A 16,343-nucleotide genomic window follows, 5' to 3' on the forward strand; every position below is an offset into this window, starting at 1 on the left:
TTGCGCAAGAAGCCTGAAGTGTAGACGTAGCCATAGCATTCTAGACTTTTCCTTTCACTGGAACTGTGTGGCCACATCACATCATTGGCCACGTGATCTAAGAGGATGTGGACTCATATTTTTCAAATGTCAACCTGATTTATTTTCTCCTTAACAAGCTATTTTATTTATTTCTAAATTACAGAGGGAGTTGGTAATGACTCACATTTAGGTTGCCTAACATTTACTCACATGTATAAAACATTTTTTGAGCTTCTTTGAGGAATTCTAACACTTCCATTATTTACAGCAGACCTCTGAAGTGTAACAAAAATAAAGCCTTCAGATTACAAGAATGTCTTTCCCTTTCAGATTTGAAATTCCATTCACATTTGTCTGAGTTATTCACTGTCAGAAGCTGTCATTCCCCTTCTCCCATTGTCATCTTCCAGAGTTGTTCATGTGGAAGATGTGGAGGAGAGAGGGGGAGCTGAGCCAGACTACCCACAATCCAGTGTAACGCCAGTGGCTCATATCCTATTTGAAGATAATAATCTTCTGCTATTTGCGAGTGTAGTTCATTCTATAGCTCAAGAGGTAGCTGTATAGCCACGCAGCGGTGTTAGAGTTTGGTGAATGTGTGTGAAAGGAATAAGCCCAATAATCAAATGTCTTTCTTAAACAAAAAAAAAAAAGCCCTTGGAAATTGCATACAGTAAGAACTATGTTCAAATGGATTTTAGTTGCAAAGCCAAACATAGTAAGCATGTGGGCTACTAGAGAGCCTGCTTTAATTCTTCTTTGGGCTGGATAACAGGTGCAGGCACCCCTCAGTCTTTACTGTTGAAGATGTTCCACTTTACTCACCAAAGCTACATCTACAGTGCAAGGTTTTTGCGCAGAACAGCAGTTTTTGCACAGAAACCCGTGGGGCGTCCACACCTCAAATGTGCTTTTGCGCAAGGAAATCAAGAGTAAAATGGCAGAGGAGAGGGCTTTTTCCAGCGTAGGTAAACCTCCTTTTACGAGGCATAACTCTTTTTTGCTCTACAGCTATTGTGCAAAAAGGCAAGTGTGGATGCTCCAGAGGAAAAGCACTGGTGCTCTGATGGCCAGTCTGTGAATGGCCATCAGAGCTTTCCTGTGCAAGAATGTCCATGCAGTGTGGATGCTCTCGCGCAAAAGCAAATCGCTTTTGCAATGTGCTTTGAGGTGTGGGCGTGCTCTTGCACAAGAAGTTTTTGTTCAGAAACTCTTGCACAAAAGGCTTCTTGCACAAGAAGCATGTAGTGTAGACATTGCCCCATTGATTGAGTCAAAGCAAGACTCAAAAGCAAGCAGCTATTATCTAGTACAGTGGCCACAGCATGCACCTGAGTTGGGTGAGACCCTAGTTTGAGTGTTGCCTGAGACTGTTGTGATAGGATCTTAACAGTGAGGCTTTCCTCTTGAAGATATTCCCCTTTAATTATCAGTTATTTGGGCCAAATCAAAGTTGGACCTTCAGAAGCCCTTTCTAGAGCAATGGTTTGGGCTCTTTAACTGTTGTGTTAACTACAAGGGTTTGGTTCCCCCACATTACTAGCTAGTCCTGCAAATAGAAACTTGCCTCTTTTCCTTTTGAAGAGATTCCACTTTAATTGATGATCAATTAGGCCAAAATAAGCATGATTAGCAAGGAGTCCTTTGCAGCACAATGGTTACAGCACATGCTTGTGATATTGGTGCTGCTGGTTCAGTTCTTGTCTGGCCAAGAAAAACAGGTTCTCCTCCATCCCTTTCTGTTGCTGTTCCACTTTAGTTAACTATTGATTGAGTCAAAGCCAAAGTCAAGTCTAAGTCATGACCCATGGCATAATGGTTAGAGTAAATACTTTAGCTTGCTTTGCATTACTTGTTCTGTTGGTCCCTGAGCTGGAAATTGAATAGTGCTAAGCTTTGCTGTTGAAGATGTTCCACTTTAATTATCTGTTAATTGGGCCCAAGTCAGGCTCACACAATAGACATTCTCTGTAGTGCAGTGGTTACAGCAGTTGCTTGTGTTGCAGGCTTCCTGAGTTCAGATCCCTGCTCTACTAATAACATTTTTTAATTGGAATAGGGAGCTCTATTAGTCTTGCTGGGGGCGCTGCTCCTCTTTACTTAAGTATGGCCTCAGGCAGTGGGAGCATTCAGATCACTCTGCAACCCAGTGGTTGGGTGCTTGCCTAGGAGGTGGGAGATCCTTGGATTTCCTAGTTCAAGTTCTACCTGTGCCTTTTTAGAAGGAGTTTTACTGGGGAAAGTCTCTCTCCCAGGTGACTGGGGAGGTGGCAGATTCCTATTTAGGTCCCTGCTCCGGGAGGAGCCATTGTCTTAGGAGAAAAAGACTGGGACTTAGACTGGAAGCTCTCACCTCTCTGGGGGTGGGGTTAGGGGTGGGTGGTATTCCTCTAGGTCAGTAGTCTCCAGCCTTTTTATACCCAAGATCACTTTTTAAATGACAGACCAAGCCAAGATCTACTGCCCCGCCCCTTCCTTGAAGTCCCGCCCTCTCTATTCTCCTCCTCTCCATCACTTGCTATCCCCTATCCTTATACTGCTACTTTAAAAAAAAATTCCCACCATTCCTCGCAGCTACTTACCTATACTGTTGCTCGGTGAGTAGCTGCTCCTCAAATGAGGAAATCTAATGTAAATGTACTGTGCAGGTGCGCAGTTCAGAGAGGGCTCAAGAGCTACTCTTAGAGCCTCCAAGATCTACCGGTAGATTGCGATCTACTGGTTGGTGACCACGGCTCTAGATGCTGAGGGCTAAGACAGTGGCTGATCCACCAACGAGCGCAGAAAGAAATCAAAGAGTAGACATTAGCTCTAAGTAGAGCTTGAGTGTTGTCTTGTGTGGACTGGGAATAGCCTGCACTCCATGACAGCTGCTGCCCATGCTGTGCCGGGGTTGTGGGTAAGCGCCAGACACCCAGCCTCTTGCACGATCACCCTGACCTCTTCTATCGGGAGCACAATTAAGACCCAAACGCCAATTTTTTCTGTCATGTGAGAGTGCTTTCTATAGCCCCCACAGCGATGGCACCAGCTTGCAACGCCACATTAGGCCATACTGGGTTTCCGAAGTAACATTCCATTTCCTATCCAAATACCGTATATACTCGAGTATAAGCCGAGTTTTTCAGCACAGTTTTTGTGCTGAAAAATGCCCCCCTCGGCTTATACTCGAGTCAGCCTCCTGCTCGCGGGCGGGCTCAGTGCATCTCTGCCGCCGGCCGGGTCTAGACGCGTGAGCCCGGAGCTCCGGCCCCCCAGCCCCTGCCCTCCTGGCCCTTCCGGCCCCTGCCCTCCTGACCCTCTCAGCCCCCCTGTCCCCTTGTCCCCCCCAGCCCCTGTCTCCTCGTCCCCCCAGCCCCTGCCCTCCTGGCCCTCCCGGCCCCCCTGTCCCCTTGTCCCCCCGAGCCCTGCCCTCCTGGCCCACCCAGTCCCTGCCCCCTCGGCCCCCCAGCCCCTGCCTGCCCGGCACCATGGGCCCTTGCCGCGTGGGAGGAAGGGCGTTTGGGGCCGTTCGCCATGAAGCTCGGGTGCAGCGCTGAGCTCGGGAACAGCTGGGCCAGGAGCCGACTCGGCACCGTGGGCGTCTGTTCTGGAAGCGCCCGGGAGCCCTGATCACGAGCTTGGGCCCGATTCTGGGGCAGGTGCACAAGGACCAGCCGCTGCTCCCTGCTCCCCCTCCCCTCCCCTCCCCTCCCGTGGTAAAATCCAGCGAGCACCGGCACCCGCTCCCCCCGCTGGCTCACTGGCCCATCGACGCCCGGCCTGGGTCTCGCACAGCTTCCCCCCCCCCGCTGGCTCATTGGCCCATCGACGCCTGGCCCGGGTCTCGCACAGCCCCCCCCCCCCCGCTGGCTCATTGGCCCATCGACGCCTGGGCCGGGTCTCGCACAGCCTCCCCCCCCCACTGACTCGGCCCATCGACGCCTGGCCCGGGTCTCGCACAGCCTCCCCCCCCCCGCTGGCTCATTGGCCCATCGACGCCCGGCCCGGGTCTCGCACAGCCCCCCCCCCCCCGTTGGCTCATTGGCCCATCGACGCCTGGGCCGGGTCTCGCACAGCCCTCCCCCCCCCCCGCTGGCTCATTGGCCCATCGAATCCTGGCCCGGGTCTCGCACAGCCTCCCCCCCCCCGCTGGCTCATTGGCCCATCGACGCCCGGCCCGGGTCTCGCACAGCCTCTCCCCCCCGCTGGCTCATTGGCCCATCGACGCCTGGCCCGGGTCTCGCACAGCCCCCCCCCCCCCCCGCTGGCTCATTGGCCCATCGACGCCTGGCCCGGGTCTTGCACAGCCTCCCCCCCCCCCCCGCTGGCTCATTGGCCCATCGACGCCCGGCCCGGGTCTCGCACAGCCCTCCCCCCCCCCCGCTGGCTCATTGGCCCATCGAATCCTGGCCCGGGTCTCGCACAGCCTCCCCCCCCCACTGGCTCATTGGCCCATCGACGCCTGGCCCGGGTCTCGCACAGCCTCCCCCCCCCCCGCTGGCTCATTGGCCCATCGACGCCCGGCCCGGGTCTCGCACAGCCTCTCCCCCCCCGCTGGCTCATTGGCCCATCGACGCCTGGCCCGGGTCTCGCACAGCCTCCCCCCCCCCCCCCCCCCCCGCTGGCTCATTGGCCCATCGACGCCCGGCCCGGGTCTCGCACAGCCTCCCCCCCCCCGCTGGCTCATTGGCCCATCGACGCCTGGCCCGGGTCTCGCACAGCCCCCCCCCCCCCCCGCTGGCTCATTGGCCCATCGATGCCCGGCTCTGGTCTCTCACAGCCCCCCCCGCCCCGCTGGCTCGTTTAGAGGGGGCTCGTTGGCAGGCGAGGGGGCCGGAACGTGGGGGCTGCGGGGCGGGGGCGGCGGGGGCTGAGCTGTGGCCGTGCCTGCAGAACCATATTGTTTTTGTTGACCCCCTTTTCCACTTACAGAGCTAGGTTATTGTTTTTCTTTGAAATAAATATTCATGTAATTTTATTGGTATCTATCTTCATTTTTTACATTTACCAGTAGCTGCCTCATTTCCTACCCTAGGCTTATACTCGAGTCAATATTTTTTCCCAGTTCTTTGGGGTAAAATTAGGTGCCTCGGCTTATATTCGGGTCGGCTTATACTCCTAGGAAGAAAAAAACCAAAGAAGAGATCCAGGATATACTACTAGCTAGAGCAGCACACTGGTCAGTAAATTTCTTCTGCGTCAACACCAGTGATTAAACCTAGCTCAATATGCAAGCAAGTAAGCAACTCTAATATAACCTGCGCCTTCGGTCACATCTAATTTTAAGCTATTAACTCAAGGGTGCTTTAATAGGGTAGCATTAGCAGCCATGCAGGCACATAATCACAACTTTATAGCCCCTGAATATTCAGCAAAATAGCAACAGTAGTAATTGACAATCTTGCACATTTGTCACTAAATGAATATCCCCAAATGACAAGTCCCACTCTCTGAGTGCTAGATTGCTAGCCAAGCTGCCTAATATTAGCTATAATACACGTCTGGCATCTGATGCATTTTGCTATGTAAGAGCCAATAGAACTTGAAGTCTCATCTGCTTAGGAACTGTGAATGGAGTGCACTGGGTGATTTTTCAAGGACAGTGATTAGTTTGTGTTAAATTCTCAGAAAAACAGTTTTCTTTTCCTTTGCACTTGCATTTTTGTACTGGGAATTGTGGGTAAAATGCTTTCACCATGATATGTGGCAGTCACGTGATTTGTCACATGATATGTCACATGATTTTGATTGGAAAATTGACTTCCTTGCATCTTGGCTTCAACAGACCCAAAAGGAAATGTTCAAAAACCTCCAAAGGAGAATCCAAGCAAATAGGTACTTTGCAGTGGTTTAAGTTTTACCCTTCTACTGTGCAGAGCTGACCACTTTTCCTTGCTTCCTAGCAGAATTCCCTGCTTCAGCTCTGGAGAAAATGGGCCGCAACAAAGTGGATGATACCTGTTCCTGGAAGAAACAGATCAACAACATCCGAAAAACATTCATCATCATGGAGGCACTGGGATTGTAATTACTGGTACCATGGCTAATCTCTGGCCTCCCCCAATTGTAAGCAAGGAGAAGGGGGGAGGGGTCCATTGGCGATGCAGTCGAAAGACAGGGTAGAAAAAGGTCTCAATACATTTCAAATGTTTGGGGCAAATTACCACAGCCATCCTAGTGTCATGGAAAGCTGTTACTTCCCACAGATTATCCACCCTTCTATTACACGATCAGCAGTCTTGTGCTTTATTTCAAGTGAGGCGCTTTCTTGCTTAAGAAACACGTGCTTTACTGCTTCTGCCCCAAGCTCTGCACATAACTTACTGTATTCATTCCCCATATGGATGGAAAAAATTAGAGGGAAATTTGGACAAACTCCTGGGGTCTACTCCTGGCCTGACCTAGCTGTGCTGAAGTAAGAAGACAGCGTGTATGAGCCTGTTGTCTCCAAAGGGTTCTGCTGATTTCCTTGGACTACGAATAGCGAAGGGTTGGTGATGTCTGAGAGGATGGTTCTGAACCAGGACACATGCTCTCTTGGGGGTACGCAGAGGGATTTCAGGGGCTATGTCATCTATTCCAGTGTTTCTCAGTCTGGGGACTGCAGCCCCCATGGGATTATGGGACAGGTTTGGGGGGTTTGGAAATGCAAGGCTGGCAAGAAGGGCAGAGGTGCAGATCCCTAGACCACAGGGGAGCCCCGTGAGGTTAAGTTACAGGCTTCAGCCCTGGGGGGCAGGGTTTGGGAAGGCAGAAGTGGGAAACAGACTCCAGTAGCATAATTAATTGTACTGAAATGTGGGGATTGCCTAGATGAGCTCCGGAGGTCTCTTCCAGCCCTGGCTGGCTCTGATACTTTGGAAGTACAAGTGTACCCCAACCAATGCACTGTGTAATTCTGTGGTAAACACGAGACAGTCGGCCGTCTTTCTGTGCCTGTGGGGTGTGTGGGGGGCTGTATGGGAAGAACTAGGTTTTATAAGTGAGGTAAATCTTGGGGCTACACAAGACAAGCAGACTCCTGAAAGGGGCACAGTCGTCCGGAAAGGCTGAGCACGTGTGTGCAGTTGTGAACTCCCAGGAGAAACACAGGCTCTGGGCAGTTGTGGCCACTCTGCTAATCAGCGGGGGAGACTTAAATCTCTCCTGCGCGGCTGTCCAAGTGCTCAGCTTACAGGGGACGCTGGTTTTGTGTCTCATTTCCCTGCCCTGATGACTGGCTAACAACCCTGTCTCAAGGAACAGGCGGCTAAGCACAGTGGCAACATCTGATTAGCCATTTTGCTTCTTCTCTGGGGCTCCTAGGAGCTGGCCAGTGACAATGCTGCTGTGTTTCTGTTAAAGATGGTCCACTTTAAGTATCAGTTAATTGGGCTAAAGTAAAGCCTTATTGTAGACAGCCCTCTGTAGGGCAGTGGTTAGGGTGCTTACCTGGGTTATTAGAGAGCCTGGTTCAAGGCTCCTGTTTGCTAGCTATGACAAAAAGAGTTGAACAGCAGGCATGTGTGCTCTTTTCCTCTTGAACCCCTTTCCCTTCAATTAACTATTAACTGGGCCAAAGCACAGAACTGAGGCAAGAGGCTCAGTGTAGCGCAGGGGCTAGTGAAAGTGCTTCTGCTGTGGCGTGCTGGGTTCTAGTCCTTCCTAGACTGTGTGAGCTAGACTCTGAGCAGTGGGAGCTTGGAGACTTCCCTATTAAAGCTGGTCCACGTGAATTATCTGTTTATTGGGCCAAAAAGAGCCCCTAGTCCAAGGAGCGCCCAGTAGCGTAGTGGTCACAGCAGTTGCCTGTGATGTGTAGGTGCATGGTTCGAGCCCTCGTGTCCCTGAGGAAGGTGCTCTCTTTGTGAACAGGAAGCTCTGTCACTCTTTCCTGTTGGCGCTGCTCCCCTTTACTTAAGTATGGCCTGAGGCAGCCCTAGCTTTAAGATCACTCTGTAGCCCGGTGGTTGTGTGCCCGCCTAGGAGGCGGGAGATCCTTGGATTTCCAAGTTCGAATCCTACCTCTGCCCCTTTAGAAGGGGTTTGACTGGGGAAATCCTCTCTCCCAGGTGACCGGGGAGGTGGCAGATTCCTATTTAGGTCCCTGCTCCGGGTGGAGCCATTGTCTTAAGAATAAAAGACGGGACTTAGACTGAAAGCTCTCACCTCTCTGGGGGGTGGGGTTAGGTGGGGGTGGGGGGTGGGGTGGGTGGGCTAGGGAGGGGGGTGGGGTGGTGGGGTTAGGGGGCGGGTGGTGGTGGGGCGGTCCCTGGGAGGCAGGAGATACCCGCTCCAGTCCCTTCGCAGAGGCGGGACTGGAACTGGGATCTCCCGCCTCCTGGGCGGGCCGGGGACCACAGGGGGCGAAAGAGAGATCAGAGTTTTATTAAAATGGCTGAAGAAGCAGCAAATAATTTTCCAAAACCCTTCAGCTCACCAGGCAGAGGGGGAATAGAACTCACAACCATGGCATTGCCAACCATTAAACAACCCACCACACTATGGCAGGTATCACACTGGATGTGCTTGTTTGAGCCTAATCAATACTCTAAAGGGGACTTATGTGCCAATAGGAAAGAATGAGGACATTAGCTGTTTTCAGCTGTCCCAGGTAGGAATTGAACCAGGGTCTCTACTACCACAAGACCATAACTTGGCCATTAGGCTACAGTGAATTACTTGTGCTAAGTGCTTGCTTTGATTTAAACATGAATTACTCTGTTCATGTTACAGCCTAATACAAAACACAGACAAGTTTATTGGAGAGTATGCTGGCAGTACATAAAAATCACAGTGACTGGTGTGAACATGTCCAAATACAAAATGATTGAGAGTAATACTGCTGAGTCGCTCTTTTTTGGCATAAAGCTTTAGTGACCTTGGTTTTGAGTCAATACTGCTATCTCTTTGATCAGCTCGCCAAAATTTGGGATCTTGTAGGCTGTCCCAAATGGGAGGAGAAATTGATGATGGAAGTCTGGTGCTGTTGGTGCAACCTTGTTTATTTACAAAGAATGTACAAAGTCCTGTTTCCTTCAACACAGCAGGAAGCAAACAAGGGTGCTCGCCTTCCTTTCCTTGTTCACAGAAGCAAACCTATTGCAGCTAGCAGAGTACCCCCAAACTTCCCCTTTCTCGATTCTTCACTGTGTTGTTACAAGCAGCATCAGCTGATACAGGCAGTCTTGTTTTCTGCTCCTTCTGCCTCTTCTTAAACAGTTGCACATTCCAAAACCTCAAATGGAGAGATACCTTTGGTGGGAAATGTGACTCAAAAATCTCAGTCCCTGCCTATCCCTCTCCTTGAATATTCCTCTGGGTCCCTGCCAATAGACATAATTCAAACCTACCTGAGTAGAGCCAGAGAGAGACTCCATTTTCCCTCCCTAGAAAAAGTAAGAGACATTTTTCACAGTTCCAGCATTCTTAACATTTTTTTTTGCTGCTACACAGATCAGTCCATCCAAAAGACCGCTAGCTGAGGTCGAGTGCATAGGACCAAAGCTTAGTTTAAAACTAGTACATGGACTAATGATGTTCTCAGGCCAAGGGGATAGTCTAGACCTGCGTTTCCCAAACTATGGGGAAAAAAATACCAGGCCTCAGAGTGCCTGGTGCCTGCCGGCGAGTTACAGAACCGGAGCCCTGCTCCACTGATATGTGGAGCCGGGTCTCTCCCCCCGCCCCCAGAGCGTCCCCGCCGTGCGCGGCTCCTCCTCACCGCCAGCTGCTGCCCATCTGCGGCGTTGCTCGTGGGCGGGGAGGACGCCCGGGTGTGACGTGACGTCACGGCCCGGGATTTTTAAAACCCTGCAGAAGCAGGTGGCGCGGTCACGCTGGCTCCGGGCTCGACCCCGCGATGTGGAAGGCAGAAGGTAGGAGACGGGCTTGGGCGGGGAGTTGGCAGCAGCGGTGGCGGGCTTGGGCGGAGGGTGCAGGAGAGAGAGTCAAATGGCAGGGGGCCAAGTGCAGACAATGAGGAAAAGGGCAGGAGGGGAGGTGTCAGTGGGAGGGGGGACAGGGTGATGCGGGGAGGGGCATTGGGGGCTGGAGGAGGAGAAGGAGGTGGAGATGCTGGGAGAAGGCTTGAAACGAGGGGTGGGCATGAGGAAAACCAGGATGGAGCAAGTTGTGTGAGGGCACAGAGGGGCAGGAGGGAAATGGGGCAGAGAGTGCTGAGGGGGTGGGTATCCGGGACAAAGGGGGCAGGGGCAGTAAGGGAAGGGGGAGGTAACAGCAGGGTGGAGGGCTAAGGGAAGGTGCAGGTGCCAGGGGATTCTGGGGTGAGGAGGAGGGGAGAGCTGGCCACTGGAAGCAGCACTGGATGGGGGAATTGGGGCAGGCGGTGGAGATTGGGGGGCTGGTGGAAGCAGGGCTGCCGGGGGGTGCGAGGTTGGGGGTAGGAAGCTGGCCGGGGAAGATGTTGGGGGAGGGTGAAGAAGTGCTGCCTGCGTCCAGCCCACCAGAAGGAGGGCTGGATGCAGGCAGCAGGGCCAGCCAAGGGAGATTGGGAGGAGAAGCCGGGGAGACCTGGCTGCCAGGGAGGAGGTTGGGGGTAGTGGGGCTGGCCAGAGGCGCAGCAGGGGGAGCAGAGGGGAGGAATGAATCAGACTGGGAGACGTGGGACTGAGCTGGCCATATGTGGATCTTGGGGTGCTGCCCCCATTCCTTCTCCCCCCTACAAAGCATGAGTTAGTCTGTCCTGGAGATTCTATTGTTTTCCTCCCCCCCCCCCCCCCACCCCTTCGAGTAGTTGCGAACTGCCTGGCTGGTAGACACACTCATGCAGCCTGAGCACATTTACCAGCCAGGCAGTTTGAAACTACCAACTGATACATCTAGTAATAATACAACTTACCTAATGAGCAAATACCAGACATGTTATATGTCTGGTATTTTCTCTGTTTGTTTTTTATGTTTTTATATTTTTGGGCTGCAAAAAGCAGTACTGAAAAAAAAGATTTCCAACTAAAGTAAAAAGTTTGGGAAACGCTGGTCTAACCAGCTTTCTGTCTGTCTTACAGTCCATTTATCCAATCCATATTCCTTAACTTGCTGGCAAGAATATTGTGGGTGACCATATCAAAAGCTTTGCTAAAGCCGGCACTGGGGTTTTTTGGGAGGACCAGAAACAACTCATTTGAATATTCATTTGATTAATGAATATGCAAATGAACATTACTGGTCCTCCAAAAGTTTGTGATTGGATTTACTGGTCCCCATGTCAAAAAGTTTGGGAACCCCTGGTCTAGACTCAGGAAACTGAACTGTAGACAGTGACCCTGAGATGACGGCCACGGATCTTAGAAAGAATGCACCAACGCATCATTCACGTGGCTTGTTCCCACTTTAACAGGATGCAAGGTCAAGGGGGAGCTATGGCTGTAGATGAGGTCAGAGCATTGACTGCAGTTCACCTACAGTGGGATCTCCAGACAAAGATCCTGTGGGAATCTGGACAAAGAGGAACTATTCAGCCAAACAGCATCTTTTTCACATTTGTCAGAAAAAATCCTTTAGGGAAAAAAAGATTCTTATCTGCAAGAGGAAAAGGACAACATTTATTCTGTTCTACTTGCAGCTAGTGACTGGGACAGGAGAGAGGGCTACATGTCAACATCACTGCTAAATAATCAGTTTACAGTATGTCATAAGTATGAAAAAAGTCTTCATTCAATATTCTTTTTATTTAAGAAAAATACTTAAAGATGACATTATAAATCCAACAAATTCCTTCAGTTACAACCTCACCACGTATGGGAAGACTTGTGCATATTGCTACATAGCAGTCAATATAGTTGTGATTGTAAAAAAAGAGCATAAACATGTTTTTAAATTATAAAATAATGTACAATAAAATATTGGATTACCATCATTTCCATTTTACCAGCAGACTGTGCCACTTCCTGACTTTGAAAAGCTTGTTTTCCAGTCCTACAAAGACAGGTATTTTTGAGTACCAAATATAAAATTAGTTCAGTCACTAAACCCTGGGAAAGCTTGCTATGGCATACACTTTTGATCTCATTGCTCCTCTGATAAAGTGCTTGTTGATTATAAGGAAGCATACAGAATTCCTTATTTTCACTATTTTTTTTTAAAAAGCCCTCCGATATGAGTATTCTGAACATCTCTGGAAGCCCATATAAATTCACACATGCCGCTCTTTGGAGAGAGACTATTTATATAATCTCACATCTTAGACTTCTCTCTCTCTCTCCCTCTCTCCCTCTATATCAATTTTTAAAAAGCGACTGAGGTTATAGAACTGAGAACAAGTGAGGGAACTATCTGCAAAGATTCTCATGTCAACAAAACCCTGTAGATGAAGAGTAAATTTGAAATCTTATGGCATTCCATTTAAAGCAGCACTGGGCAACCAAGGCTAGTGAGTGGGTTGCATGAGTGGCCCTCCTTCATCTCAATGGGCCACAAGATTGAAATCAGTCATGCACTAACAAGGTGTCTAGATTACATGCCTCTGCCTTATGCCTCATTAAACAAGGTTACAGGAGCAGTGGACAAAGGCTTCCCCTCTCGACCGATCCGTGTCTTGACTCACGTGCTGTGCCGACAATCAGCTGAGCTGGCACAGCACGGTGGCCATGTTTATTTTAATGAAGCCGGGGATATTTAAATCCTGGCTTCTTTGACTGTAGGGTAGCCTAGTTTACATGCCTCTGTAAACATGTAGGCATGTAGTCTAGACCTACCCAGTGACCCCAGGAATAAGATTAAATATGTTAATAAAGGTATGCCAAACATTTCAAAACTAGTAGAAATACTTTAATCATTCATATATTAACAGAACTGTCATCAACATCAAATACTCAAACAAAGAAACATTTACCTTTACTTTACAATTTCAAATTCCGGCCCAATATCCTCTTCCAAGCACATCCTGTCCTTGCTCCTTCCCCTCTTTCCCAGCACTTCCAGAGCACCTTCAATTGGCCAGTATGTGCCCCGTCACTGCTCCTGCCTCTGTCTTAGAGTTTAAACACTGCAATTCAGTTCAAGCTCTGGGAGGGAGGAGCAAGGATGAGGCATGAATCAGCTGACTTGTGCTGGGAGGGAAGGGGAGAAGTAGGTAAGTGTGGGCCCCCTAGAGCATGAGGCATGGGGAAGGGGCCAGAGAGGGGGTGCACAGGCTGCACCTGCAACCTGGCCACCACTGGTCTGCCCTCTTCAAATTCCCATTTACTGACTTATACACTATGGAAGTCAGTAAGCGGGTATTTGTACAGGCTGTCTTGCCACCTGCAGCTAAACCTCACAATCCAAACTATGCCATGCTCAGATAGCTAAGATGTTCTTTAACAAGGTGAAACATTTAGCATTATGGACTGGCGGAATAAAGAGCTAGCTATGTGTGCAGAATAGCCAGTCATTCTGATGCTTCCAACTGCCTTTGCTTGGTTCAGAAACCAGTTTTTAAAGGCAAAAGTTCCCTTTCCGGTTCCCTTGACTTTGTTTTCTTCAGATTCCTACTACAATTACAATTCAAAGAAGAAAAACTGTAGTGCAAAAGACATCAGTTGCCTGTACAGGGCCTATTTTCACCACGGAAATTCAGTGCAAATGTATGAAGCTTATTTCCTAACTTTTCTATTCGTTTCTTCCAACATTATGACTGTTAATTTGTAAGCCAGAGCCATTAGCCAGCATTGATCTTAACCCTGAAAAAAGAAGGTAACAGTTACAATCAAAATAGTTATATTTTATTGTTCCACAGCTTTAAACTTTAATCTGTGTGATACTTTAAACTTTTCATAGGTTGAACTTTCCAATATGTTTAGGAACAAATACAAGTTTCTGTATTAAAGTCAGCAGATGTTAACTTTTTCAATGAAAAAAAAAGTTCCTGATACATAGCAATAGGATACAATAGAAATATATTTTCAACTGATTTAATGTTAAAGTAGAGGCCATAATATTTCCCTCACAATACAGAGCATTGGAGAAAACATGAATTATGGCTATAACAGGGCTAGGGCTAATTAGTAAGCAGAGTTAGTAACTGCAAGGACGAACAACGAAAAAGAGTTAATTACATAAAAGAACTAAACTACCCTGGTCCCCTTCTCCCCAATATAAAATAATGCTGAGTTGAAGAATTCCTTTGGAAATCATCCCCCACGTCAGGAGTGGACATCTACATAGAGGTACGCAAACTATATTTCTAAAGATGGATATTAGATTCACAGACTCGTGTCACTGCATATAAATCTTATTTAACAATGGCCAGTGCAAATTAACATGTAAAGTACTAAAGTCCTTATGAAATCAACTTTGGAACCTATGTACAGTAGATACATTAAAGAAAACAAAGCTCTGTGGGGTGGAATTTGACAATGTACCGATATGTTCCAAAACACCGATATTATATACTCACAGTGCTGCTTAATCCATGTAATGAACTAATGTTTACAGGGAGCTGACAGCCTCGCTGGGCCTCTGGCCAAGTTGGGGGCCAGTTCCACACTCCCAGAAGAGGCGGGGCCTCAGGCAAAAGGGGCAGGGCCAGAGCAGTGCTCAGTAGCACCTTCCCCTGCAACCAACAGCACTGCCTGGAATGTGCCACCTAGTGTCCTCACCTCCCCAGGCTGCCCTAAGAACCACTCAGAGCACACCATGTGATGCTCCAGCCACCATTCAACGGACCCAAGGCCCCGGGTGCCACTACTGTCACAGAAGCAGCGGCGGAGGGCCCCATGCCCTTTTAAATAGCTGGGCCCTGGGCAGTTACTCTTTTTGCCCCGCCCCCATCAGCAGGCATGAGTGTATGTCTCCATACTGGATGATATCTTATATTTGCTTATATTCCTTATGGGTTTATGCGTTTGTTTTTCACTCAAAAAACAACCTGCGGAACTACTTGCCGAGGATGAGGTGAAGGTTAGGACTGGAACAGGGTTCAAAAAAAGAGCTAGATAGATTCATGTAGGTTAGGCTTATCATGGCTATTAGCCAGGAGGGGTAGGAATGGTGTCCCTAGCCTCTGTTTCTCTGGAAGTGGGTGACAGTGGAGGGATCATGTGAGGACTGCCTGTTGTGTTCCCTCCCTCTGGGGCATCTGGTTTTGGCCACTGTCGGCAGACAGGATACTGGGCTGGATGGACCATTGGTCTGACCCAGTATGGCCGTTCTTATGTTCTACCATGGGGGCTATTTCTACACTAGCCAATCTTGTGCAAGAACATATGCAAATGAGATGCAGTGATGAATATTGCTGTTCCTCATTTGCATATTTAATGAGCAGCCATTTTGCACAAGGGGCTTTTGTGCAAGAGCGGTTCTGCCTGAAAATAAGCAGCAGAATGGCTCTTGCTCAAGAGGGGGATTTTGTGCAACAAGGAGCAGTGTAGACTGCTCCTTGAGCAAAAGCCCCTTGTGCAAAAATGGTAGCTCATTAAGTATGCAAATGAGGTGCAGTGATATTCATCACTGTCTCATTTGCATATATTCTGGAAATAATGAAGCAGATGACATTTTATATGTTAGATACTGGTTTTCAATCAACTTCATTTTAAAGACAGAAAGCACACAATGTTCAATCTGTTTTGTTTGCAGAAAAATATTATATAGAAGAAATTTAGTGTATTAGTGGTTAACCCAACAATGATGTCACATGCAATATTTCATCTCATGTCAAGAAAGAAAAGGTTTGAATTTAATATTGTTTAATTCTATCCTGTTCTCTCAGATACCATCTGCATATTGTTAGGCAGAGGCAGATATTTTATATTAAAAATACAGTGAGCCCTCGCTACTTCGCGGTTCGACCATCGCGGATTCACGACTTCGCGGACTTTTTTATATCCGTATCATATCGTGCTTGCCTATTGTCTTTATACTTTCATATCATTCGTCATTACAGATGGCTTTTGTGCAGTATTAAAGAATGATATGGAATTACAATACAGTATAGGCTAATCACAGGGGAAACTTTGTAGGGGGTGGGGGGACCTATCAGTTTCTATTTACAGTACGTAAATATGGTGTCCCTACTTCGCGGATTTTCAGCTATCGTGGTCGGGTTTGGAACCTATCTACCGCGATAAACGAGGATTCACTGTACACCTTTCAAAATCCAGTTTAAATTTTGTTTCACTCACTGGTAGTTCAGTTTTTCTTGGAAACCGGTGCTTTAAAGATCTGGATTTATAATGTAAGAACTAAACAGCAGGAAAGGAGAGAACACTAACTGAATTAAGTATGTTTGCAGAAATAAAATTTAAAAATATTTTCAAAAAGGAGAGCTTTTATAAAACTGGAACTTACTAGGGGGGTAAGAGAAAATGTGAGGTGTTCAGAATATATTTTGATGGCAACATATATTAAGCTGTGGTATTCTC

The 16,343-nt window shown here is 48.5% G+C and overlaps 1 protein-coding gene and 1 long non-coding RNA gene across 10 annotated transcripts in view; one reads left to right on the plus strand and one right to left on the minus strand.

Annotated features, from left to right (window-relative positions):
- LOC149521391 (uncharacterized) overlaps positions 1-16,343 on the plus strand; it is a 66,753-nt gene that overhangs the window by 3,168 nt on the left and 47,242 nt on the right. For 2 of the 3 annotated variants that reach the window (XR_016347956.1, XR_016347954.1), the window contains exon 2: positions 5,910-6,069. This is a non-coding gene — a long non-coding RNA (uncharacterized LOC149521391). Of the gene's footprint in view, positions 1-5,909; positions 9,861-16,343 lie in introns of all 3 variants that reach the window. The other variant, XR_016347955.1, reaches the window with a different exon arrangement.
- CD55 (CD55 molecule (Cromer blood group)) overlaps positions 9,084-16,343 on the minus strand; it is a 30,193-nt gene continuing 22,933 nt past the window's right edge. Inside the window, exons 10-13 of one of the 7 annotated variants that reach the window (XR_016347952.1) lie at positions 12,836-13,052; positions 11,856-11,919; positions 9,336-9,371; positions 9,084-9,220 (exon numbers count right to left, since the gene is read on the minus strand). Coding sequence is in view for 2 of the 7 variants with exons in the window: in XM_089773664.1 (XP_089629790.1) it covers positions 13,001-13,052 (52 nt within the window). In the remaining 5 variants the exon portion in view is untranslated. Of the gene's footprint in view, positions 9,221-9,335; positions 9,372-10,703; positions 13,665-16,343 lie in introns of those variants that run through there. The other 6 variants (XR_016347949.1, XR_016347953.1, XR_016347950.1 and 3 more) reach the window with 6 other exon arrangements.

This window comes from Pelodiscus sinensis, chromosome 27, assembly GCF_052426305.1.
Source record: "Pelodiscus sinensis isolate ZL-2025 chromosome 27, ASM5242630v1, whole genome shotgun sequence".
In the NCBI taxonomy this organism is placed as follows: Eukaryota; Metazoa; Chordata; order Testudines; family Trionychidae; genus Pelodiscus; species Pelodiscus sinensis.